The sequence below is a fragment of the Chrysemys picta genome, chromosome 21 (assembly GCF_011386835.1).
Source record: "Chrysemys picta bellii isolate R12L10 chromosome 21, ASM1138683v2, whole genome shotgun sequence".
In the NCBI taxonomy this organism is placed as follows: Eukaryota; Metazoa; Chordata; order Testudines; family Emydidae; genus Chrysemys; species Chrysemys picta.
The window spans coordinates 9914610-9941336 of record NC_088811.1 but is presented as its reverse complement, the minus strand read 5'-3'; the positions used below and the strand labels follow the sequence as shown (position 1 = coordinate 9941336).

Below are 26727 nucleotides of genomic sequence, written 5' to 3'. Positions count from 1 at the left end.
AGATTCCGTCCATGAGTCACGAGGAGGTTTTGGCAGAACACAGCAGGGGGTGGGAGAGAACCCTTGCCATTTTTATCCCTACAAAATTTTTAAAGAGACAAGGCATGCTTAGTTTTGTAACATGCACAGAAACCAGGTGCAGACTGTCTATAGCAACAAATAACTAGCCCTTGCTGCTTTCAGTCGTGCCTATTCCCAGTGCTGGAGTGCAGGCAAGGAAGAAAATCAACGTGTGCCCAATAGAAAAGACAAAAATGTTGTTTTCAAGCTTCTAAGTGGGTATTGCATGCTCTGGAAGGCTTAGGAAACAAAAGTGATAAAAGCAGTTAAAAGTCAGCGGTGCTGTTTGAGTGGTAGGGTTTAGGCGCAGCAGGTCTGACGTTCTAGTCATAGTGCTTGACTTGTGGCTTAGTAAAGATGGACTCAGATCGTTGTTTCACTTGCGTGGGAGCTGTCATTGATGTAGGCAACAGAGGCAGATTTACAAGCCGATGCTCTCTTGTACATTGGAATTTCTACCTGTAGAAGTGCATTTAAAAGCAGTGTTTTCTATTAAGCAATCTCAGGTAATGCATCTCCCTGACTTACAACAGTGCGAAAGCAGTATTGATGTGTCTGATGTGTTCGTGTTTGTAGCTTGGAGAGATGAGGCATCTGTTGAAGGGAGATGATGATGGAGTTTGAGGCATTGTTTTCTGCAGTAATTCTGTGGATATGTGTGCCATTGTCTCCGTTGTAATTGTGGTGAAGAGCATTTTCCTTTAACCTTACCATATGTGCCATAGAGCAGGCTGAAAATAAACCATGAGAAAATTCAGCCTGGAATTTCCTTTCTTTATTCCCATGATGTTACCCAAAGGCTTTTTTAATCAGAGCACTCTTCTCCATACTATAACTTATGCTGGTGGTGACACTTCCATCATACAACTAATTAGGGAGACATTTCCTAATATCGTTCTACAAATTCATTCTAGGTGACATACCAGAGGTCTTGACCAGCAGTGACCTTTTATTTTTACACGCAACTTAAAACTCTTAACAGAATAGTAAGAGTTATATCTCAACTGTCCCACTAGCTAGGCAAAGAGGAGCAAATAACTAAGCAGAGTTCATTTTTCCAAGAGACGTCTAAAACTTTTACTCTTCAGTTTTGAAACTTGTGGGGACAGATCCTCAGCTGATGATTTCGAAGGAGTTAAGCTGTTTTACACCAACTGCGGTCCATGACATAGGAATGTCCTCTTATCCTGACTGCTGGGAGCAATCAGAGCAGTTCAGGAGGTTTTGTAAAAGAATTTCCAAGTCACCCTCAAACAAGTGTTAAGTCTCAATTTGCTGTTGCAGCATGAGAAAGAAAAATGATATTATTAGTAATATGCCTTTGTTTTGGAGATAATTGGTTTACTGTTGTCCTTGGGAATACCTCTCTTCTCCTTCTGGTACATTTTTTTTAAAAGACATAAAGCAGGCTCCTAGTCAGTCTTCATGTTCCAAAATTCAATATTTTAAAATTTGTTATCTAAATCCATGTTTAGGTATCTAAATAAAGCCCAGATAGTAGATCCATATTGCATACTGCTTAGCATTAACTCACCTGAGTAATCCTATTGACATTAATGTGACCATGAGAGCAAGGAGGGGAGGGATAGCTCAGTGGTTTGAGCATTGGCCTGCTAAATCCAGGGTTGTGAGTTCAATCCTTGAGGGGGCCACTTAGGGATCTGGGGCAAAAATCTGTCTGGGGATTGGTCCTGCTTTGAGCAGGGGGTTGGACTAGATGATCTTCTGAGGTCCCTTCCAACCCTGATATTCTATGATTCTATGAAATGTTCACTATCACTTTGTGAGTTAGGGTTCACAATCTGGCCCCGAATGGCTAGATTTTCAGAGATGCTGACTACTCACCGACTTCAGTGCTAGCTGCCAGTGCTCAGCATTTCCAGAACACAGGCTACTTATTTAGGTGTTGAGTTATGGCTGTAGATGCTTAATTTTAGATAATCCATTTTGAAAAATGTAGCTCACCTGTATACCTGTAGCTCAACAGCTCAGGTATAAAACCAAAGTTAACAATGGACTAGCAGACAAAATAAACTAGCCAAGATTATGTGACTTTTTTTTTTTAAACTGGCTGCAGTTCGTATGTAGCAATTTTTTCTCCTTTATTAAAACAGACTGGTTTTTGGTATGCTTGTGCCACGATTGGATTGATCTTTCTAGACTGTCACTGTTCATTCTGTGGGTTCTATGACCTGAAAACTGAGACAGTAATACAACACCTGGGAAGGTTTCTCACTCAGGTGTGTTATCTAAAATTTACCTTTTCGTGAAGATGACATAGAAGTGACATAAAGAACATAAGAATGGCCATACTGGGTCAGACCAAAGGTCCATCCAGCCCAGTATCCTGTCTACCAACAGTATCCTGTCCAATGCCAGGTGCCCCAGAGGGAGTGAACCTAACAGGTAATGATCAAGTGATCTCTCTCCTGCCATCCATCTCCACCCTCTGACAAACAGAGTCTAGGGACCATTCCTTACCCATCCTGGCTAATAGCCATTAATGGACTTAACTTCCATGAATTTATCTAGTTCTCTTTTAAACCCTGTTATAGTCCTAGCCTTCACAACCTCCTCAGGCAAGGAGTTCCACAGGTTGGCTGTGCGCTGTGTGAAGAAGAACTTCAAAAACTTACCCAATAGACCATAATGGCTCACGTGAAACGGTTACTGTTTATTCTGTATGATCCGACATCCTTCTGTGGTGCAGTTTAAAAGCAAACTTGTTTTTTAAAAGAGCAATACACACACGCACCCAAAAACTATTTAAAACTTGTAAGGCTGGGCCAATTTGACAAAAGCCTGGAAATCAAAGTGAAGATTGACGTTTTTGTCCCCAAATCCCACAGATGTGCTTTCTTTTCACAGCTGCATGAGCCGTGTATCAAGTTTCAACCTTTGATTTCAGTTTCCCAGCTGTTGCTGACTTTTGCCACAGCCTTCATAGGTTTTAAACATTCTGCTTTGTAAATTGAAAACTTACCAAAGTTCTGGACCCATGCTGGCTCTTTTATGTCAAGTTTTTCTATTCAGTTAATATCTAGATGTGACAATGTCCCAGGTCAGTGAGGATGCATATAAGGGTGGAATACTTAGCTATAAATTCCAGCTTAGTAACAGGAAATGCCGTTTGAACACCTTGAGTTTATTCCTTCTGTAACTTCAGTGCCCAAGAGCTTTTATAAAGAACTTAACGATTGCGGGAGCTATCCAGTTCTGGCTTTCAGTGGACATTAGCTCATATGTTGACCTGAATTTTATGGGTTAGTTGTTATGGCTCGCCACTGATCACATCCAACCAGAAGATTCCTGGTGGTAACGTTCCTATTATAAGTACGTTAACTTAACATACACCCTTCCTTGAGGACACGGTAATAGGAGGTGAAGGACCAGCCTTACTCCTGGCATGCCCGATAACACGATGGGGCTGGCTTACCCAATAGTTAGGAACATTGAGTAGTTATACTGTACTCCACAAGCTGAGCTGATAGCGTGATAGAAGATAGTCTATAGAATATAGGAGGACAAAGAAAAGAAAGAGCTAAAGACTAAAAGAGCTCCCTGTGATATCCTTACAAGGTATTTTATAGGATCCTGACACTATGTAATTCAGGCCCAACTTACTATACCCAAATCTTATTTCTGTACCCTAAGAAATTCCTATAGGTTAGTGGATTATGACACTTACTCTCTATATATTAATAAGGATTATCTCACTCCAAAAACTGCCAACCTAGGCTCTCTTGGTGACTTCCAGGTTTGTGGTATACCCTGGGGTTACCAACCAGTTGCAGACGCCGGATAAACCTGTTCAGTGTTGTGTATAGTTCCTCCCTTTGGTTCCCCAAAGTTCAAGGACCATTCCTATCTGTGCCAAAGGTTACCAGCTTTTATGCTGAATTACTCTTAACTGATTATACTTTTAGCTATTTAGCGGATCTTACTGGGTACAGGCCGGTAGGCTTCTTGCATTTCAGCAAAACTTATTCTATGTATAATTATTAGGAAACACATATCATATGCCTCAACACATCCTAAATTCATAGGAATTAATACTGATAAAATATAAGAATAAAATGGATTAATTCAGAAAGAGAAACACATGATTTGATACGGCTGGCTGGATTAGTAGGACATAATAGCTAGCAAAATAATCCTATGGGCTACAAATATTACAGTCCCACCGAACAGCTCATATTTTTGCCTCTTCGGTAGGTTGGGGTTTTATTTCTTTTTCCACCTCTCACCCCAAGCCCCTAATTATTTGACACTTTATTCCCCATTAGGGATCACTTTTAAAATACCTGGAGAAATTCTTTATATGTTTGGTATCTGTGGATTGGGTGGGAGAGAGAGGAATAGCTGAGGTAACCTAAGGAGCTGTACCATGCCATTGTTGGGTTTCTGTGTGTGTGGTTTTGGGGTTTGTTTGTTTTTTGACGCTGAACTCCTCTTTGCCTCAAAATCAATGGCACAGTCTGACCTAGGAAAACGGAGGTTTTGCCCTGTAAAATCACAGTTCGGTTATAACCCAGGCTGATGCTGACAAAGGAGCTACCACTTCAGGGCTGGTTGGTAAGATATATGATTGTGCTTTGGTCTCAATCCAGAACCTAGTGTCCTCCTCAAGAAAGGCATTGTCACAGTTAATATCAGGTGGCTTCTTTCTGTTGGCAGCCTTGGGACTGAAGTAATTGTAGAGAGGTCCTCTCTAAAAGATGATTGGACATGGGTGGGGTGATACAGGGATGGTTGGGGTTGAGAATATGGGGTGGAAATGGAGAGGCCTTTGCTTGCGGAGTATGCTGGGTGATGAGAGTTCAGAGAGCTGATGCCCCCTGCTGCTATAAAAATAAACCTGAAAGCTTCTGTAGTTAGTTCCTGCTAGTGTAACTGTGTGATTAAATGACCCCTTTGACTGCTAATCCAGCTACTTATGCAGGAGAACTAATGCTTGCGTCTGTCCGAGCTGGTCTACACTGAAAACTTGAAACAGCATAGTTACATCTCTCTGGGGTGGGTATGAAAAATCCACAAAGCCAGGCCTAACCCCTGATGTAGACAGCACTGGGTCCATGAAAGAGTTGTTCTGTCAACCTAGCTGCCACCTCTTGCGGAGGTTGGTTACCTATGCAGATGAGAGAACTCCTCCCATCGACGTAGGTAGCGTCTACACTGAAGTGCTACAGCAGTCCTGTGCTGCTGCATTGTTTCAAGTATAGACAAGCCCCTAGCTACCATTTCTCAGGGAGGTGGATTAGCTACAGTGGTGGGAGAACCCCTCCCCACCGTAGTGTGTCCTCACTGTAAGTGCTACAGCGGTGCAGGTGCTGTAGTGTTTTAAGTGTAGACATACCTGTAGTCTCCACACATCACTTCCCTCTCTTCTGTAGGAGTGGAGATAATTGGTTTACTGTTGTCCTTGGGAATACCTCTCTTTTCCTTTTGGTACATTTTCCCCCGAAGACGTAAAACAGGCTCCTGATCAGTCTCCATGTTCCAAAATCTAACTTTACTTGCATATAACACATTATATATTTGTGCCAACTTCCAAATACAGTCCCTGTTGAGGGTTGAGTATCAGAGCTTTATCCCTTAAACTCTCTGTTGAAAGTGGGCATTTTTTCAACATTCTCTTGTTATAACTTTTGTTTCTACCAACCATCTGCCTTAGCCAGCCCCCAGCTGTATTTATTGATAGTGGAACGTAGCCCCAGCACACAGCAGGGTCATGCATTGTTGAGAGAGCGCTGTCAGCTTAATGATCCCAAGTTCCTTATATGTATTCCTGCAGCTGTCTCCACGAGGTGTTATTTTGCTTCTCCATACTTCACTTTGTTCTCCAGCAACTTCTTGTTCTCATCTGTGCAATAAAAATGAGCACAATTTTCTGAAGGAGTAAACTTCACTCTCTCTCTGTCCTCAAAGCACTTGTTACCTCCAAAATATGAGCTGTTCCATTTGACTAGATAATATGAATAAGATATTACTGCATAAGATACAACCCCTTTGAAGAACAGTTGTTTTGGTGCCTTTTTATTTTCCTTGGAATGTCTCATGTTAGAAGTATTAAAAAATGCTAAAGGGAAAATTTACAAGAGACTTCAGAAAGTAGAAAGCAAGTCTGCCTATTTTAATGTTCTCTGCCCTACTAAATAAAACAGATTACCTTCCGGGTTCTGCAAATTTGTCTTATTTATTTCTACTGTAGATACAGTAAGCAAGCCCCATTCTTATCCCCACCCCTCACTGTTGGTCCACCTTTACTTCTGTTTGTTGATATAATTTTCCGTTTTTATTATTCAGCTACATGAAAGTAACTACGATGCTGGAAAAGCCCTGCAGCGCTTGGTGAAGAAGCCTGTGCCCAAACTGATTGAGAAGTGTTGGACTGAAGATGAAGTGGTAAGGAGTGATTTATGCTCTTCTGCCATGCAGTTCCGGTTACTTATCGCTTTCTTCTGCTCAGAGTTCTTGTTTGAGGGGGTGGAATAGCAACCTGTTGCATGGAGTAAAGTTTTCTCCTCTTTTCCAAATGAGTATCAGTGGCTAGAGCCTCATTAGTCCAAGGAAAAATAATTTCCCAGAAGTATGTCTTTTGAAAGGGTACAATTACTGTCACCTTGAGAGGATTCCATGGAGGAGATGAGCAACACTAGAGCCCTTAGGCTCTTGGTCCTTGCTAATCAGTATCTTTCACCGGCTGGTTGGGCTCCTTGCTTAGCAGTTCCAGTAGGAGGAGGCACAAACAGGGCCCAAGATGTTTGGTTTCATTGTCACTGGTTTTGCCTGCCTCTCTCAGGAGGCTGGAGTGTCAGAGAGTGAGAATCCCAGTCTTCAATTCATGTGGTGACTCATGCCTGCTCAGTGGTCAAAAATGTTCCCACTGAGTAGGATTTATTAAAGGATTGGGGCCACCTTCTTCACATGAATTGCCAAAATAAGATGATGTCACGGTTGTTGCTGTCTGGATATTCAGCGTCCCACGAACCAGAAAGGGATTGTCTGGAAGCTGGTCTATCTGTGCCTTTTACATCTGTCCTAAAGCTCGAGGAGATTTCCCAGTCCCCAAATTGGATTGAATACAGTGTGTCCATCTTGTATCCAATTCCCAGAGTAACATGAGGGTAGGATAGCTCCGCTACAGTGCAGAATGCCTTCATGAGCTGCCTGGGATTCCTCTAAGCTGTGGGGTTCGGGTCAGTGACTTTAACATCATTTAGTTGGCATATTTTCTGTGTCTGTGGTAGTTTGTGGCCACCATGTGGACTGTGGGACTATCCCATACGGTTACTGGCAGGTCATACACTAGATCTTGTGGATGGGATGGGATGGGATGGAATTTCAGGCGGGAGCAGTTGGATATTGTGCTCCTGTCATGGACCCATCTGTATCTCCCATAATTTGAGGTTGAGGCTTGTGATCTGTACTAGCTGCCTGTGGGTCTGGGGTGGAGTTTATTGGGGTGACCTATAATTGCACCTGACTGCCTAGCGGAGAGACAGCCTAGCTTCCTGAGCCGTATTGGCTCAAGTTGAGATCAGGAGAGCCCTTGATAGAGCCCCTTTGGTATAAAAGAGAGGGAGCTGCTTTCAAGGTAATGGCCCTTGATCTCACACCCTTATTTGGTCAAAAATAGCCTAAATTTGTTGGCATCAGGGCACGATGCAAGGCCTGTCTTTTCACGGAATTTTTCAAGATGGGGATGCAGTTTGATAGGTCATTAGGGAATCTAGGATGCTTCTCTTCATATTTCCATTGCTGTAAAATTGTAATTGCCATTTTGAGGTTGCTGCTGGGTTTTGTTTTTATTTTTGATTGTGTTTTCAAGGACCCTACAGCTTGGGATAGATGTCTTTTTGTGTTGGTTGTAAATGAAAATAAATTAGAATTAAAATGTTAGGTTTTAAAATTGATTAACTCCTTATATAGAATTGAGAGTTCAGCTGTTGTGTAATAAACAGTTGTTTAAATTCAGCATTCCCCTGCAGTGTTTGGACCGCAAACACAGAATTGCAACCCCTTGCAGTTTGCTAAACTTTGCAGCATAATGCTAGTGCAAGATACTCTTGACTATAACAAAAGTGAAACTGACTGATCTTTTTTCATCATCCAAGTTGAGAGAGATGCTGAGAGTACACAATGTAAACAAGGTAAAATAGATCAAATCTGTAACATTTTTTCTTTAATCAATGGTGATGTTAAAGACATGTCTAAGGAACAGCGTGGTTTTAAAATGCGATTTCTAATATGACCATGGCCCTTTAACAAACTGGACAGGTATGATGGGCTTCCTTTGGAAGAGGTAAATGCTACATTTTCTAGCTAAGAATTAAACTGCATCGTTCATTAAAACAGGAAGTTGTTAGTTTTGATATTTTATAATCGTAAAACATATATTTATCTTCAGACAACTGAAGACTTGGTTGCAGTTTGTAAGGCACACATCTTCTAATATGTTATTTTAGTGTTATTGAGATAAATAAAGAAAAATCCGAGTCTGATACACAAAGTGAGAGATAGCATAGCTGAAGTGGATTTGAGCCAGAAAACCTGTTTTTGTGGAGAACATTTACACTTGTTAATTTGTTAAATGGAGTAAATTGTATTAAAAAAAATCTTGCAGTGGGTAATACGTAGTCTTGTTAATCGAGTTACTAATTAACCTGGCACCAATGTCATAAAAGAGACCTGATTAATTATTATGGGTGAAATTTTCATAGTCTCTTAACATTTTTGAATTATTCAGACAGTGGCTGGAGAGACATTTTTAAGCTCCAGTTGCTCTGAAAGTCTTGCAGAGAGTTATTTCAGTGAATTATGTGCACGCTTGCTCTCTCCCCATGTAAACCTTTTTGCCAGAGGTAGGTTAGGTCTAGGCTAGATAAATCTGAGATTAAAGCAGGCGTATTCTGAAATCAAACAAAAGCCCTTTGTGGTAAAGGGAATGCCTGAAGCCATGGGGTGAAAGAAGATTGTGGGCAATCGAAAGAAGGAAGGAAGTAGAGAACAAGGAGTAAAAAGATTAGAATACAGATTCCTATTAAGGTGTGGGATGATCTTGTCATAACATGGCACTTTTTTTGTAAGTGACCATGTAAATACCTCTTAAGTTCTGCTCCCCTGTTTTCTGCATTTGTACTGTCCTGCTCTTCCCACACACATACATTCCATAGAATGATTAGCTGTGTGCTGCTTTCCTATTTAGAAAAAGATCTTTCTTCCCCTCCCTCTTCCACTCCCCCTGTTGGTGTTCTCCCGGTGAACTGCAATATGTTGCAAGTGCCATTGTTGCTGCAGTTTAGGGTTTTGATCAGCAGTCAGTGTTAAATGATGGGAGAGTGGAGCCTTGCAAATAAGAAAAACGGCAAGGTTTATTAAAAAGGGAAACATTACTCCAAAACAGCAAACAGTATGAATACAGAATAACGATCATTACATCTATAAATCACTGTCAGTCTCAGCTCATTTTATCATTTTTGCTTCTTGTACTATTCCATCCAAGTTTCCAGAAACATTTGGCCGCGATCCAGCCTTGGCAGAGACAGAGATCAAACTGTTCTTTTATTTATAGGGGGTTAAGCTCCACCTTCCGAACTTCAGCGAGTGTTTGTCTCTGATGGGCCGCTTGCAGAAAGCTCCAGATTAAAGCATCTGCGCCAGATCCTGGGGCTCTTTGTCTGAGAAGAAGGAAACCCCGGGCTACCCTGGGTTTTGCTAGTGCAGGGAAGGGTTCATTCCCCACACAATGTAGGTCAGACCTAGAACTGGTCAGGGACTTTTTCAGTGAAACGTTTTTTGTTGGAAAATGTCACTTAATCAAAACAGAAACTTGTTGTGGAAATGGATAGGGTTCAATGAAAATATTGTCATGAAGGTTTCCCGAGTGCAGGAAGACCCAGTCTAGAATAGCCAGTAGGCCTAAGCGGGGATGTGGAGACCTGGGGTAGAGTTCCTGCTTTGCCTGATCCCGGGCAGGGACTTGATCCTGAGTCTTCCACATCCCAGGTCATTGCCCAACCCACATGAACTATTTCGAAAGGCCTCACTTCTGTTGCAGTGCAGAACGAAAACAAATTTCAGAACCTCAAACTCCCTTGCAAAACAGAATTTTTGTTTTCCAGCCACCCCTTGTCAGATACTTCATGAGTACATAGCACTGAACTTCTCTCTATGCCCACCTGGGCAACGAAGGAAACCAGAATAGAAATGTAATCAAAATGTCCAAGGGGCTAGTATTTACTCAGTACAAACCTGCAGTCTTTATTCCTCCCTGAAGCAAAACTCACACTGAAGTCGGTGGGAGTTTTGCTTGAGTAAGGGTTGTGGGATTGAATTAAGTCCATTTCTGTCACGCTGGTTGGCGTAAGCAGTTGATCTTGTTATCAGCATGACCCTCATAGGATGAGTAGCACAGCTTCCCATAGCACATGGTAACACTTACCATGTCAGTGATGCTGTCTGAATAATACATCTTTGTGTTGAGCTAACTTTTAGCTCTTCTGTGGGCAGTTCCTTGTCCAGAGTTTCAACCTGCCTCATTAAATGACAGCTTTTTGTAGTCAGTGACTGAATTACCAGTAAGAGCTGCCTACTGCGATTAGAATTGATTAAAATAAATGGTGGAAGTTGTGTTATTTTTACTGCAGATGATGTGGTTACAGAGGTTTAGATCAAATTAAATGGAGGATAAAATTGACCAGTGATTGAATTAAGTGGAAGGCTCTGTAAATTGGAAGATAAAGGTTTTCTTGTTTACTCTCTTGTTTCTAAATCTATGGCAATTTTTAATTCTCTCTTTCCAACATGTAAATTAATGGTCATGCTGTCAAACCACTGTTTTCCATTCTGTCTTATAAAAGTGACTGAATAAACTATTTTACTGTTGCATCTATCAGAAGCCTTAACAGCAGCTGTTTCCTGTTTATATGGGTAGATGCTACACCTGGCAACATAAATCTCCCGCAGTGACTTTGGTGGGGTGGGGTCAGTCTCTCTTGTAGTCTAGTGAATCTGCTTCTACTGACAAACTCTCAAAGAATTGGCATGTGAAGCTGTGCTTAAGCACTTTCTGAATAAGCGTCCAATAGGCTAACATCGCTTCAGCATAATACAATGAAATCTCATTGGAACATCAATTCGGGATGCTGTATGAGAATCAATGCCATCCCCATTTGACATGTTATTCATTTTTGGGGAGAAGTCAGGCAGCAAGGCTGCTGTTCTGAATGTCCTGCGTTTTGACATGACTGCCGATAATGCTCTCCCTAACGCTGAATGCCAGGTGAGACCTGTGCCGCGTGCTGCTTGTCGCTGCAACAAGGTCTCAAAGCAGTTGGGGAAGGGAACTGAGACTTTATCCATCACAGATGCTCTAGACATGTACACCACATGAGGTATGCTGCTAAAATGAGGTTGCAGAGCAACCAGATGTTCCCTTCCACTATCTTAGACCCTCTTACACTGAAACACCCGAAAACCTACTTCTGCACTGTACTGATATGGGCAGGGTGTCTAGCATGGTCCAACTTGCACACCAAGAGCTAGGATGAGAGTGTAAGTTAAATGGGGTGGAAGGCTTTTTATCAACACTTTCTTCCAGTTCCTGGGGAGGAGGGAGGACTTGTACAGAACAGCCCAGGGGTTGTTAGGGCTAGGTGAGTCTGAGTTTACAGAGAGTGAGGTCTGATTTACACCACCTTATCCATCATTTCTGAATTTGGCCGTTGACATCCATGACAGGGGTTATATCCAGGGATGCTGTGACCAAAAACCCTAGTGAATGGAGTCTGGATACCACAGAAATTATGGTAGAATGAGATTTTACTGTACCTTGAAATATGCTGTATTGATCCACTCTATGTAGCTATTAGAAAGAAGATGCATGTTACAAAAGGAAAGCTCATGACAAAAGACACTGCATGTGTGATAGCAGTTTTTCAAACAAAGCTTTTTAAAATAGAATTGAAAATATATGTAAAGGCATCTTAGTTTTGCTGTTACATCCCTTTTCACAATCATTTACATGGCAGACTTTCAGCCTGCTAAATGTAATGGGGGGAAAAAAGGTGTTTGAGTATACCATATAAGCTCAGATCAGCAGATGTCAGATTTTATAATTAAGAGACAATACTGCATACAGAGTTTGGAGAAAACCTTCTTAAGCAAAACTTGCTGACAAGCTGAGGTCTTTTTATGACCCACTACAAACAATTAGACTGGTAGTTTTAAAGGGACGAAGAGAGTTAAATGCCAAACTCTGTTGAAAATGAATGCAACTGAGGCACTTAAACTCTCTTGGTTCCCTTTTGGAAAATCCCGGTCTTTAAAGTCTAGTTGCATACCCCTGAAAACAGGGAGCCAAAATACAGTGGCTCCAAGTAGAATTCTCTCTAGGAAGTGTTCAGGAATAAGCAATGCTAATTTTGCTGGGTTGGGACTAGAGTGGGACCAGAACCTTTAACTCAAATCCTAGCAAATTAAAAAAAAAAATTAATGAAGAGGGGAGAGTGGGGGGAAATTGCAGTTTCAACTCCCCTGCAGACAACCCCTCCCATGGTCACTGGGTCCAGATCAGACTGAAAACCCAGACTGGGGGCGTGTTTTACAGTTTGGATGCTGTGGAAATTTTTCACGAGAACTGATCTCATGAGATTTCCACCATCTTGGACCAAAATCTGTTGAGAGCAGCTCTTGTGATTTCACTGCCAGTCTGAACTGAAATCTGTGCCTGATCCAGATCCCGGCACCACTTTGTTTTCACATTTCTAGTTCAAACCAAAAAGTATCAAGTAGTTACTGTCTGCAAAGGAGATAGCGTTTATTTTTGGCTTCATTTATTTAACCAGAGATATGGCATTTGTGTCAATTGTGTCCTGTATATTGGGATGGGTGTGGGGTGTAGTCAGTAAATGCTAGCTGTTTTTTGGATAACCATATTCGACAGATTTGCATTTAGATTCCTAGCCTTTATTTTGAGTTTGCTGTTTCCCTTTGACAGAAGCCACCAAAATCCATAGGGCTTACTAAAGAGAGAAATACAAATCAGACTAAAAGAACTGCTAATTTATTAGGTTTTTAATTAAACATGATGAACACATTTTAAATAACACAAAAGCCCCAGGCCAAGTTGCATCTAATCGTAACAGATTAAGTCACCCGTCCACACTCATATAGGTATTAATTCTGTTTATTTATGCATGCTAGCTAAAGGCAGAGTTCGCTGCTGCTGTGTTGCAGTTTATTGCACGGGGTGCTCTTGCTGCATGGCACTGGACTGTTAATTAGCATTCAGATGTTGATTATGAAGAACACGGGTGATGCTAATTGAATTCTCTTTAAAATTCAGGGCTTGAGTTTTCCTTGCAAGGTTCAGAGAAATGGGGTTGAACTGCAGCTTTGCAGTATTTGTTGTGCATTTCACCCTTTGCCGCCTTAAAATGCTGAATTCTAAGGACGGAAAATGCCAGGTGTTGCTTAAGGTGAAGGTTTTGTTACTCACTATGCATCACACACGTTTCTGCTGATGACACACTATGACACGCTTGATAACTGTAGCTTTCATCATAAAATATGCTGCCCTTTAAATATTTTACACTGCTTTTGATGTAGTGTAGTTGAGGTAAACAACCTAGATTCAAATAACCTCTTAAATTTATAGCCAAGGATAGTCAGTCTTTGCCGGTGATAATCCTTAATTGGCCATGTACATGGTTTTACAACTTCATAAATTTTAAAATATCCACACCTAGCTTCCATTTAAAGCTCATTTGTCACAAATACAAATGAAAATCCTTCTTCCAAAAATGACAAGACATGGCAAACTAATTTCCTAACACATTTGTGAATATTTGCAATCCCGTGAACAAGGGTGGTTGGTTGAGTAATTACTCATACAAAACACACACTTCTTTGCCTGGATTCTTTGCCTAGAATAATCTCCAAATGCCACCAAATCAGCCCTTTTTGGAATAGCTTCTCAAGAAAATATTGGTTTCATTGTTCATTCCTTTGAAGCCAGGCGTCTCAGATGTGCTGGAAGATAGAGCTGCTTACTGGGGCAAAAATACCATGAATTTTATTTACTGTTTATGTGGCAGCCATAGAAAATGTAATTCATAGCAAAATCGAAGTACAGTCCCCTGCAACAGAAGGGAGGAGGAGAGGGGGAAAAAATCAGGGGATCTTTGAAAATGAGGCTGGCATTGCAGGTCTGCATTTGAGTGATCGAGTGGACTTGAAATGTTAAAAGATAAGTAAGTCAGTGTTTGTTTTAAATTTTGTATCCACAGAAAAGTAAACATAATTACTTCATGGTGGAGTCAGAGTACCTATTAGCTGAACCTTTCCTGGACTTCATATTTGAACCACATTATCTAAATGCTGCCACTTTCCAAATGTATTTTAATCAGCAACAATTGGAAATATGTTGAGAACTGAACTTGGAAATAGGAGCCATCGCTGGTCAGTAATATCAATCTACAAATTGTTGCAAGACCAAAGCCACCTTAAAAAGACCTCCCATCCTATTTTGAGAATAAGAATGGGGATGCATTGTAGAATTCTAAGGACAGATGTTGTAAAAGTCTCCTAGAAAACAATTCATCACAGTAAGAAAGTAGCTAATGGAAGACCGAATCTCTCACAAGAGATAGCTAGTATTTGAATGAAGTATTTTAATCTATTTATGTTCAATGCAGTTTCAGTTTTAGGAGGTGTTAAGTATGCAAAAGTTGTGAAAATAGTGAATTGTATAACACAAGACATAGAATTCAGGTGAGCTTGACCCAGTTTAAAGACAGGTTTTATACAAAAGACATAAATCTTTTTGGTTATGATAAACTTGCATCAGCCTTTGAGCCAAGCCCTTCTTTAAAGAGATCAATATTGCGTATACTGCACAGAGTTTGTCAAGTCCTTTTGGAAACGAGACAGTGAATTAAAAATCAATTATACGTGCAGAAAAGTTTGTGTAGGGCAATCAATTTTGTCCTTTAGTTTGCAGAAAGATTCCAGTGTTTAATCAGCTGTAAGAGGAATGAATTTTAAGTCTCCAGCAAATGAGATGGTGCAAAGAGGATGAGAAGGGGAGAAAAATGGGGAAAAAAAAAATTATTTCAGCATTTCATGTTCAGCAGAGTCTGCCTTCAGGGATAAATCTATAAATCCTGTCAGTGACCTTGGCTTCAAAATGGGTGACTTTACTGCTTTTGCTAATCTTGATCTTTCTACAGCTGCCAGATAAGCTGGCCTTTTCTTAACAATATCATTATTTTGTTTTGTTTAACTGCCATATGTTTCTTGATTCATCATCTCTCTGTCTCATGCAGAATACTTGTATCTATTAAGCACTTACCATGTTGCTGATCCCTAAAAAAATAATGCAACATATTTGTATTGGCTAGATGCCACTGTTGAGAGGGTTATTTGTGTGTGGGGACAGGAAGCTAACCTTTAAACTCCAAATCTAACTCTGCTATAAGCTAAATTATTTCTAGGTATTCTATATAGTCTTTTTAAATCAAGAGAGGTTTTTAATGCAGAGAGAGAGAGAGAGAGACGCACACACACACATTGACATTTTTCATTGTTGCCAAGGGGGAAAATCTGCTGCTTGAAAGATTAATAAATACTATAACAGTTGATTGTTGAAACTGTGTTTTCCATCTCATTTTCAAGGGTATCCAAAAAACAGAGATCACTTACTCTTTCTAGCGTTCTCTATCATCTTTCTGTGTTCATTTAAAAACGAGAGCAAGACGCAAGAGGGCTTGAGAGATTGCATTTGTTCTCCCATAGGCAAAGTGGTTATTTCATAAATGAAGAGGGCCAAAAAAACTATCCTGTGTAGTTTCTTAGCAACAGAGCTGGAGTCAGTTCAGCGTATGTATATAATATATAGAAACATTAGTTGTGAAGCTCCATGGTATCGCCGTTGAAACAAAGACTAGATGCCCGAGACTCAGGTAGAAATTCCATGATGCCGGAAAAGAAGAAATAGAAACCATGAGAAATAACATGGAGGATGGCCTCGGCTACCTTCTTTCCATTGGCCTCTCCCCGTTAAATAGTATTGCTGTCTTCACTACAGTGACAACCTTTTTTCAGTCTGCTTCTGGAATCTGTTCTAAATCTGATGCCCTTTTTCATCTCTGCTCTTCTCTGAAAGGAACTATCTTAGCAGATAGAGTCACAGCACTAGCACCAGCTATATCTATGATTGGCTTTCCAGTATTTAACTGATACAGAACCGTGCATGTAAGAAATGGAGAGTTTAGGGAGCATTGTAGTTCTGGTAAATCCTTTGGAGTTAATAGCAGCAGCAAGACTGTAATACTACTGTCTAGTACCCTATGACTAGGGCCCTACCAAATTCAGGGCCATGAAAAAGGCATCACGGACCGTGAAATCTGGTCTTTTGTGTGCTTTTACCCTATACTATACAGATTTCACAGGGGAGACCAGCGTTTCTCAAATTGGGGGTCCTGACCCAAAAGAGGGTGGCAAGGTTATTTTAGGGGGGTCGCCCTTCTGCACTGCCTTTAGAGCTGGGCAGCCAGAGAGCGGCGGCTGTTGACCAAGTGCCCAGCTCTGAAGGCAACGCCCCACCACCAGCAGCACAGAAGTAAGGGTGGCAATACCCTACCATGCCACCCTTACTTCTTCCCTGCTGCTGGTGGCGGTGCTGTCTTTAGAGATGGGCAGCTAGAGAGTGGCCGCTGCTGACTTAGAGCCCAGCTCTGCAGGCAGCAGCACTGAAGTAAGGGTGGCAGTCCCATACCATGCCATCCTTCTGTGCTGCTGCTGGCAGTGGCTCTGCCTTCAGAGTTGGGCTCCCATCCAGCAGCCGCCGCTCTCCAGCTGCCCAGCTCTGAAGGCAGCGCGGACACCAGCAGCAGGGCAGAAGTAAGGGTAGCAGTTCTGCAACCCGCCCCCACAATAACCTTGCAACATTCTTCTTCTCCCCCTCCCCCGCCGCCAACTCCTTTTTGGGTCAGAATTTCTGCAATTACAACAACATGAAATTTCAGATTTAAATATATGAAATTATGAAATTTATGATTTTTAAAATCCGATGACTGAAATTGACCAAAATGAACCGTGAATTTGGTAGGGCCCTACCTATAAGTAGTGTAACCATCCGTCTTTAGTGGTCATGGTTAGAGTTTCTGTATTAAGTACAAGTATATTTTTCTGTCCTAATTTATATTAAAAGGAGTTTTTGTATCAAACATTTTACTTATACATTCTCCATTGCTTGGTTTGTACGTTTTCTTAATTTCCAAATGCTGAAATTTAGAGAAACGTTAACCTTTTTAAAATCATCCATATCTGTTGTTAATAATGTGTTAGATTTTAGAAGGCTCTTAGTTTTAATAATCTACTATAGTTTGCACTGTTTTTATTATCCAAGTTGAAAGAAATATAATAAGTAAACCTATTAACTGGCCTCTGTTTTATTTCTAGTCAGTTTCACTTCCCCGTTCACATGCTCTAGAACAGTACATGAATGCCTGGGGCCTAAAGTCAGCAATATCTGGGGTTGCGGATGTTGCGCAAAGTAGTTTACTTGCTTGCAAAACTGTTTGCCATGTAATTTTTAAAGTGAAAACTTAATGGAAATATTTCTGTTAACCATGTGTTTTATAGAAGTTCTACTATTATTTTTTATTATTACAGTAAATAGAAAAAATTTAAATGTTGGGCTAAATATTTTCTTTAGGTTTAAAACCTGTGATTATTAGGGAGGAAGCATTGTGTTCTGCATAGAGTACAGGACTGAGTCAAGTTCTGGATTCTTTTCCTGAGTTTCCCATTGATTTATTGGGGTGTCACTTCACTGCTTTGGCAAGGTTTCCCTCTCTGTGAAACAAGAAATGTATGTATCTACCTCTCAGGGATATTAGAAGACTTAAGTAATTTGATGTTTGTGGGGCCTAGACCTGGAGCTGGCCTTTCAGTGCTGTTGTAATATAAGCAATGAATCACAATAAAGTGCTTTACATAAGAAATGGGCTATAGAAGCACATAGTATTATTTCAGGTTAGTATAGGCATTTAGATAATTGACAATAGGATATATGTTGCCTTTCTTTTTTAGCTAATTTATTCAAATCTAGACCAGATCAGTATGTACCAAAAGTGGTTACCATTGGCCTATGTGGCGTTGTCCATCTGTCCACTTCCTGTGACACAAGTATGCACAATTCAGAAACCACTATCCATTTATCCTACTAGTGGTTGTTAAACAAAGAAAAAGAAGATGGCAGAGCCAGGTCATACTGGTCCCTCCAACTTGGCCAGACAGTACTGGAACATTGATAGATCTCTCTCTGCTACTCCTACTGGTACCCATACCATACTGTGTCAGGAATAGTTTTGTCCTGCATCCTGGGCATGGAGTTTCTTCACTTCTCAGCTTGGAAGATGCTGGTTACCTCTTACACGACATGCTTTGTAGAAGTACAGGAGACTGCTGCAGCCTAAGTAATCATCTGTTCTGAAATGTCACTGAGGAATGGAGGACATTTTCTCTCTGAAGCCATGGGTAGCAATCTTTCTCTGTATTCCATGCCCTTATTGTCTCTTTTTCATGTACTTGTACTTAGTGTCTCTGCCCCACTTTTTCTGTCATGGTGAATGTGTCTCCCATCTCAGTGTATCATCAGCTGGTGGACAGTTCTGTCTTCAGTCGCCCCACTGTCAAAAGACCGGGCCAGACAAAAGGATGTTGCAGTAATCAAGACACGAGATGAGTCTGGGTGAGAGTTTTAGCTGTGTGGATGGAAGGGAAAGGCGATATCTTAGAATTGTTATATAGAACGAATGGGCAAGGTAAAGCCATAGCCTGGAGTTGAGGACCTAAAGATCGACCTGAGACAAAGATAACACCCAGCTCAGTATCTGTAGGTGTGCCATAGATGGATCAGACTAGTTTAGAGAGATCCCTCACACCTTAAAGGAGTGGGAGCATTGTGATGACATGCTGTTAGTCAGTAAGGAGATCCAGGTTAGAGATCACAACTGGGAGTTAGGTATGCAGATTTCCATTCAATTTCAGTGGGATTTGAGTGCTTGTCTCATTCTTTCGAAAACGTCAGTCTTTTAAGATTGCAGGCTTTGAACATTTGGGTAGTGTGGGGAGGAGAATGAAGTTAAACTGCTTAGGCTGACCCAGGGTAGGAATTTTTTTTTCCCATCGTTCCAATCTATAAACAAAACACAGTGGCCCAATACCGGTGAGGAATATGGAGGCTGACAGCTCAGATTAAATAAGGAAAATCCTGGGGGCTAAGCTCCAGCTGCAGAAGGTTTAGGTCAGGCAGGTTCAGGATGGTTGAAACCAAAACAGCTGCCAACAACTGTCACACGTGGGTACAAAATTAGGAAAATCTGCGGTTAAACAGAATTTAGAAGGGAAGGGGGAAGAGAGAGACACGGGCAGATACTGTGTTTTGTGCCATGTGCTAGTTTATCTTCTTTTGCCTTCTGACGTTTCCTAATGGATTTTAATTGAAAAAATTATGACTAGTAAGAGGAGATTCTGAAGGCTTCATGCTCTCTAAACTTCCACCTAGTGGCAAGAAATCATGTTTGCAGCAGCCCTTTCCGTACTGAGCTGCAGAAGATTTGCCATATGGTTCACACTAACTTAGAAATTCACATTGAAATAAGATGCTGGTTTAATAATGAAAGGTAGACATCTTCAGAGATTGGGTTAAATAAATAGGAAGTATTTCCATATGCCTCAGGGACTACCCATCAAAGAGAACCTCTCAAGGACTGTGATGGAAGTGGCTTCCAAGGGGAAGAGATACCATGCCAAGTGCAACCATGACATCTTGAGAATGAGTGCAAGACTGAAGAAGAAACAGCACCCAAAACTGTCAGCTCCTTCCTTGTCAAATCATTGTTCTACAGAGTCAGGTAGTTAAACTAACTTGTTTAGTTAGTTCTCATTGAGTCATCAGCAGGAGAAACAATACTTTAGGCTCAGGTAAGGCAGTGAGTGAGCCATTGTGTTTAGAAAAGAAAATTGCCTGTCTTCCAGGTTTAAAGGCACGTTATACCCCACGGGCTGTGCATACCCGGCAGAGTCAGTGGGGACATTACACTTGGTTTCTGTATCATTTTCCTTAGCATCACCTGTTTCCAGGGAGGTGCAACTAAGCTTCTTTGTTTCTTTCACTGAAAGATGAAACCACCTCTCCCACGTTGCCAGTGGCTTCATTCTCTGCCTTCCTGTGATAAACCTCATCATCTGCTGATGATTCATGTAGCTGGAGTTCACTGGGATAAACTGTGTGGAGAAAAGGGTTCTGCCACATCACCCTCTCCTGATCCAAACTCTTTGACTAACACAACTTATCACTTCACATTGCATCCTCCGACGGTTTTTTAATTTATTAACTTATTCATGAAGGATTTGTCGCACAGATTTTTGAAGGTATTAGACGTTGCGTTCAGCGTTGCAATGCGTAACTGATTTAGGAGCCTAAATCTCATTTTCAAAGGGGATTTAGGCTCCTGAGTGCTGAGCGCCGCGGCATCTAAATACCTTTAAAAATCTGGGCCTGGAGCTCTCGTGGTTAATCATGTATTACCATGGATACATGCAGTACAGTAATTCTGCCTGGGAGCTTGTTGCAGTGCATAGCACACTCCTGTTTAGGTTCGATGTTTCCGGTGTGGTGGCTTTCGTCTGGAGTAGCTCTCCAAAGGCATTTTGGGGAATCAACGGGGTTGGTTGTTTTTATGCTGCCTAGGAGCCACAAGACTGTCAAGTGCTGGGCATCCACTCCTAGTGAAAACAGTGAGTGAAGGAGGCTCAGCACCTGGCAGGATTAAGCCATAAGTGAAATGAGGATGGATGAGAAAAGGTAGAGCAGTTTAATGAGAAAACGGGTGCTGATCTCACTCCATAATAATTAATTACCTTTTTTTGTGTGTGTGTAGTTTGAACAAAAATTTGTGAGCTCCCCCTCATGGTGCTGCAGCAGTAGTTGATAAAGATATGTTGAGAGCAGTGCTGATTCTACAGAGATCAATGGTGCTCCGGGTAGCAATGCGAAACCAACTTGCTTCCTTGGTCCCATTAGAAACATGGAAGGGAATAGATCTATTTTTGCCAAATAGCAAAAGACAAAAATTATTAGGGAAGTAACGTTTCTTTAGTCTGGCCTCCCAGAGAGAATGTGTAAACAACTAGGAATTTGACGAAAAGAAAAAAGGAAATTGACTCCTTAACTGGCTTGTAAAGGATGCAACTGCCTGGCTATGAGTCTGGATTAGCAAAGGGCTATTTGCCATCTCTGTGAGGCCCATTATAATAAAGGCTGTTTTGAATTACAGCACATTCCTCTAGCTCGGAGCTTCATTTTTAATGTTGAGAGAGACATGTTTTTAACTAGTATTACAATTTTTTCTAATGGTTATGCAAAAAAAAAAAAAAGAAAGAAAGACAAAGCTGCTTTTCTTCTATCGTCACTGGAATCGCTTGTGGCCCTGCCTGACATCTCGTCTGTGACTTATTTCATACGGACTGGTAGCTGCTGCGCTGGAAAATGACAAAATGCTTTTTCAAATTGGTATAGTGACATAGTTCTTGCTTAAGAAACTCTGATTACTGTCACAACACGGATGCTCTGTGCGCTTTAGCTCTGAGGACTTTTTTTTTTTTTTTTTGCGCAAATATAAGCAGCATGAATGCCAAGCTACACCTCATTTCCAACTTCTGCTTGCATGATAAATTTTATTTTTCTAATCTTCCCCATCAACAGCAGCAATTCTTTTAATCTTTGAGATGACATAAAAATGCATTTTAATGAAGCAAATTATATAGCTTTGTCTTTTTTGTGCATAAACGGGGCGGCCATATTCAATTAGGCTGAAAAATGATCATTTGTTCTATTACAGGCTGTAACAGAGCGGGTGAAAAACCATGATCCATCACTAGTTGCTCAGCTTTGTTACTTAAATCACTTGCCATTCTGTCAGTGGCTCTGAATCCTCTCTGGGAGCCATTATTTAAGTTAAGTTTGTGGCGGTGTCACTCGTTTGGTAATAGGCTTCTTCTGCAATAGACGTGTAGAACCTAAATATTAATCATGTTTTTATCCATCCAAAGTTCCTAATTAGTTAGAAGGGTAACAGAGCCAGTAAAGCTAATTACAATCCTATCATAAAAAGAGTTTTAGTAGACAGCATAGCAGTTTGATCCCGAGAGGCATGGAGCACCCTCCACTGGTGTTGATGTCATTTGGGGTTGAGTGCTCGCACCTCACAGGGTCAGGTCCTAAGAATGGCCATACTGGGTCAGACCAAAGGTCCATCAAGCCCAGTATCCTGTCCTCTGACAGTGGCCAATGGCAGGTGCCCCAAAGGGAATGAACAGACAGGTTATCATCAAGTGATCCATGCCGTCACCCAATCCCAGCTTCTGGCAAACAGAGGCTTGGGACACCATCCCTGCCCATCCTGGCTAATAGCCATTGATGGACCTATCTTCCATGAATCTATCTAGCTCCCTTTTGAACCCTGTTATAGTATTGGCCTTCACAACACCCTCTGGCAAGGAGTTCCAGAGATTGACAGTGCGTTGCGTGAAAAAATACTTTATTGTGTTTGTTTTAAACCTGCTACCTAGTAATTTCATTGAGTGGCCTCTGGTTCTTGTATTATGAGAAGGAGTAAATAACACTTCCTTATTTACTTTCTCTATACCACTTATGATTTTATAGACCTCTATCATATCCCCCCTTAGTCGCCTCTTTTCCACACTGAAAAGTCCCAGTCTTATTAATCTCTTCTCATACGGAAGCCGTTTCATACCCCTCTAATCATTTTTGTTGCCCTTTTCTGAACCTTTTCCAATTCCAATATATCTTTTTTGAGAAGGGGCAATCATATATGCACACAGTATTCAAGGGTGTGGGCATACCATGGATTTATACAGAGGCAATATTATATTTTCTGTCTTATTATCTATACCTTTCTTGATGATTCCCAACATTCTGTTTGCTTTTTTGACTGCCGCTGCAAATTGAGTGGATGACTTCAGAGAACTATCCACAATGACTCCAAGGTCTCTTTCTTGAGTGGTAATAGCGAATTTAGACCCCATCATTGTATATGTATTATTAGGATTGTTTTCCAATGTGCATTACTTTGCATTTATCAACATTAAATTTCATCTGCCATTTTGTTGCCCAGTCACCCAGTTTTGTGAGATCCTTTTGCAGCTCTTCACAGTCTGCCTGGGACTTATCTTGAGTAGTTACCTAAGTAGAACCCTAAGAGTTCAGGCTCATGTAAATGACTTAACATCTGGGCAGATGTGAGGGGGTCTGATTGATCATTGAGTCAAATTTTCTTTAAATTTGAGGATGGAAAATGCCTCCTTAAGAGAATATTTATTGCTGGGCAACTAAGTAATATTGTCTGTGTCCCTGTAGGGGTTTCTCTGGATATATACATGGCATCCAGTTAAGTTTGTTTTTCCTCCCTTCTTGCCTGCTATTGTGTTTAAAAAAAAAAAAAGGCATTTTCTTGACCAGCACTTCTGAAAGCTGAACTAAACGCTGCTGCTCCTTGTCCAACACTTCTTTTGTATTTTCATATCATTGTGGTTTTGCATATATTGTGGTATAGACCCAATATGCACACAGCCCCTGGAGTTGTGGTTTCACTTCAGCTTTTGTTGGCCTCTTGATATCTCACTCTGCTGTCCTTCCATTTGTGCCTGATCCATCGCATGCTTTCTCTTCCTCTTCCCCCTCTGTCTCCACTCTACCATGTATTCAAAGTATCCTCTTAGATTTATATAGCTTTTAGGCTTCGCTGGGAGATTGATCAGGCAGTAGCTCATGCATTTAGAGGCACCAATAAGCATGACACCATATTACCCTCCACTGAGTTGGAATAATTTCAGGCACTCAAATCAAACATTCCTTTTATTATGAATCAGGAGGGGGGTGCACTTTGCTTCATTTTGGTACATATTTTAGAAATGAATTTTTCTGTGGTGCAGAACTGGACAATATCTTCCATGTCTGGGCAGGCAATTTCAGTCCCCACCCCAAAAAAGCAAGCACATTGGCTTTTTAAGCCCCATCTGCTGATATTCTCTTTATGCGCTAGCTGACTTGCTTATTCTTTCATTGTTACTCCTTTTTTTCCTCTTATTCGTGGGTGACCTTTTCAAATTTGGCACAGTTTTCTCTAAACTAGATGTTTTTATTCAGAGGCCCTTACACAAAAGAAAGGGGAACTTATGAATCATCTGCTTTTTTAAAACTTCTTTTATACATTACTGCCAAGCTCACTGAATGAGCCAACATCTTCCTTGGTAATTGGATGGCTGTGTTGCAGGAGTATATCAATTACTTTGCTGAGATCTTAAATGCTTCCGACAAAAGTATAATGGATAATGGAACAAAGGGGGCCACGGCGTGGCATTCTCACTGTGTCATGTAAGCCCGCATGAGAACCCGGATCCTGATGGAATGGGACATACTGGTAAGAATTGGTTTTGCTAGCTAATTCTATCCACCTTGGTTGTATCCACCTTGCTTGTGGCCCTTGTGCCTTAGGGCACCAGTCCTGCTCCTCTTTGAAGTCTAGCAAAACTGTCAAAAGAATTCAGTGACCTGAAGAAGAGCTCTGTATAAGTTCAAAAGCTTGTTTCCCTCACCAACAGAAGTTGGTCCCATAAAAAATATGACCTCACCCACCTTGTCTCTCTAATATCCTGGGACCAACATGGCTACAGCAACACTACATACAACGAATTCAGTGACAGGATTAAGCTCCTAGAGCAGGGGGAATATCCGTGTTCGGTCTGTTTATTAAAATACCCGAATTGTCTCTGGTCCAGATTCAAACAAGACTTGGAAGAGAGGTTTTAAACTGCAGCTCGGAATTTCAAGCCCTGAAAGGACTGTTGCTCTCCAGAGTGAGAAGTTCTCCACCGCTCTCCTAGAGTTAAGGAGAAAGCTACTTATGTGCTTTGGGCCTATGTGCTCTTTAAAAATTGAGAGAAATGTATTGTTCCTACAAGCTGCGGCATGGATAGTGCTAGAGCCCGAATCCTTCAGGTTGAGATTTTAAAAAGTGACTAGTGATTCTTAGGTACCTCAATTTTTGGGTGCCCATCCTGAGACCTCTTTAAAGGGGCCCTTTTCCCCCAGAGACTGGGAGCACAGCACCTCCTGATCCTTTAGGGCAGTGCTTCTCAACCAGGGGTCCCCTGGGAGGCCACGAGTAGGTTTCAGGGGTCCACCAAGCAGGGCCAGCATTAGACTTGCTGGGGCCCAGGGCAGAAAGCCGAAGCCCCACGGCATGGCGCTGAAGCCGAAGCTTGAGCAACTTAGCTTTGCCGGGGCCCCTAGAATCATAGAATATTTGGGTTGGAAGAGACCTCAGGAGGTCTCTAGTCTAGTCCAATCCCCTGCTCAAAGCAGGACCACCACCAACTAAATCATCCCAGCCAGGCTGGGCCTTAAAAACCTCTAAGGATGGAGATTCCACCACCTCCCTAGGTATCCCCTTCCAGTGCTTCACCACCCTCTTAGTGAAAGTGTTTCCTGATATCCAGCCTAAACCTCCCCCACTGCAACTTGAGACCATTGCTTCTTGTTCTGTCATCTGCCATCACTGAGAATAGCCTAGCTCCATCCTCTTTGAAAACCCCCTTCAGATAGTTGAAGGCTGCTATCAAATCCCCCCTCACTCTTCTCTTCTGCAGACTAAATAACCCCAGTTCCCTCAGCCTCTCCTCGTAAGTCATGTGCCCCAGCCCCCTAATAATTTTTGTTGCCCTCCGCTGGACTCTCTCCAATTTGTCCACATCCCTTCTGTAATGGGGGGACCAAAACTGGACGGAGTACTCCAGGTGTGGCCTCACCAACGCCTAATAGAGGAGAATAATCGCTTCATTTGATCTGCTGGCAATGCTTTTACTAATACAGCCCAATATGCCGTTGGCCTTCTTGGCAACTAGGGCACACTGCTGACTAATATCCAGCTTCTCATCCACTGCAATCCCCAGGTCCTTTTCTGCAGAACAGCTGCTTAGCTAGTTGGTCCCCAGCCTGTAACGGTGCCTGGGATTCTCTCTTCCTAAGTCCAGGACTCTGCACTTGTCCTTGTTGAACTTCATCAGATTTCTTTTGGCCCAATCCTCCAATTCGTCTAGGTTACTCTGGGCCCTATCCCTACCCTCCAGCATATGTACCTCTCCCCACAGCTTAGTGTCATCTGCGAACATGCTGACGGTACAATCCATCCCATCATCCAGATCATTAATAAAGATGTTGAACAAAACCGGCCCCAGGACTGAACCCTGGGGCACTCCGCTTGATACCAGCTGCCAACTAGACATCGAGTCGTTGATCACTACCCTGTGGCATGGGTTCCAGGCAGTTGCCCTGCATGCTACCACCTAACGCCGGCCTTGGCTTTTATATGCAGAAAAACAATTGTGGCACAGGTGGGCCATGGAGTTTTTATAGCATGTTGGGGAGGGGGCCTCAGAAAGAAAAAGGTTGAGAACCCCTGCTTTAGGGGGTCTCAAGTTGGGCATCCAAAGTCAAGGCACTGAGAATCACTTTTGATACATCTTGGTCTCAGTGTACGAAGCCTAACAGGTACAGCAAGGGTGGTAGCAGCA

The 26727-nt window shown here is 41.7% G+C and overlaps 1 protein-coding gene across 13 annotated transcripts in view; it reads left to right on the top strand.

Annotated features, from left to right (window-relative positions):
- RERE (arginine-glutamic acid dipeptide repeats) overlaps positions 1-26727 on the top strand; it is a 314825-nt gene that overhangs the window by 192466 nt on the left and 95632 nt on the right. For all 13 annotated transcript variants that reach the window (XR_010594217.1, XR_006175082.2, XM_065574910.1 and 10 more), the window contains one exon: positions 6367-6465. Coding sequence is in view for 11 of the 13 variants with exons in the window: in XM_065574910.1 (XP_065430982.1) it covers positions 6367-6465 (99 nt within the window). In the remaining 2 variants the exon portion in view is untranslated. The remainder of the gene's footprint in view (positions 1-6366; positions 6466-26727) is intronic.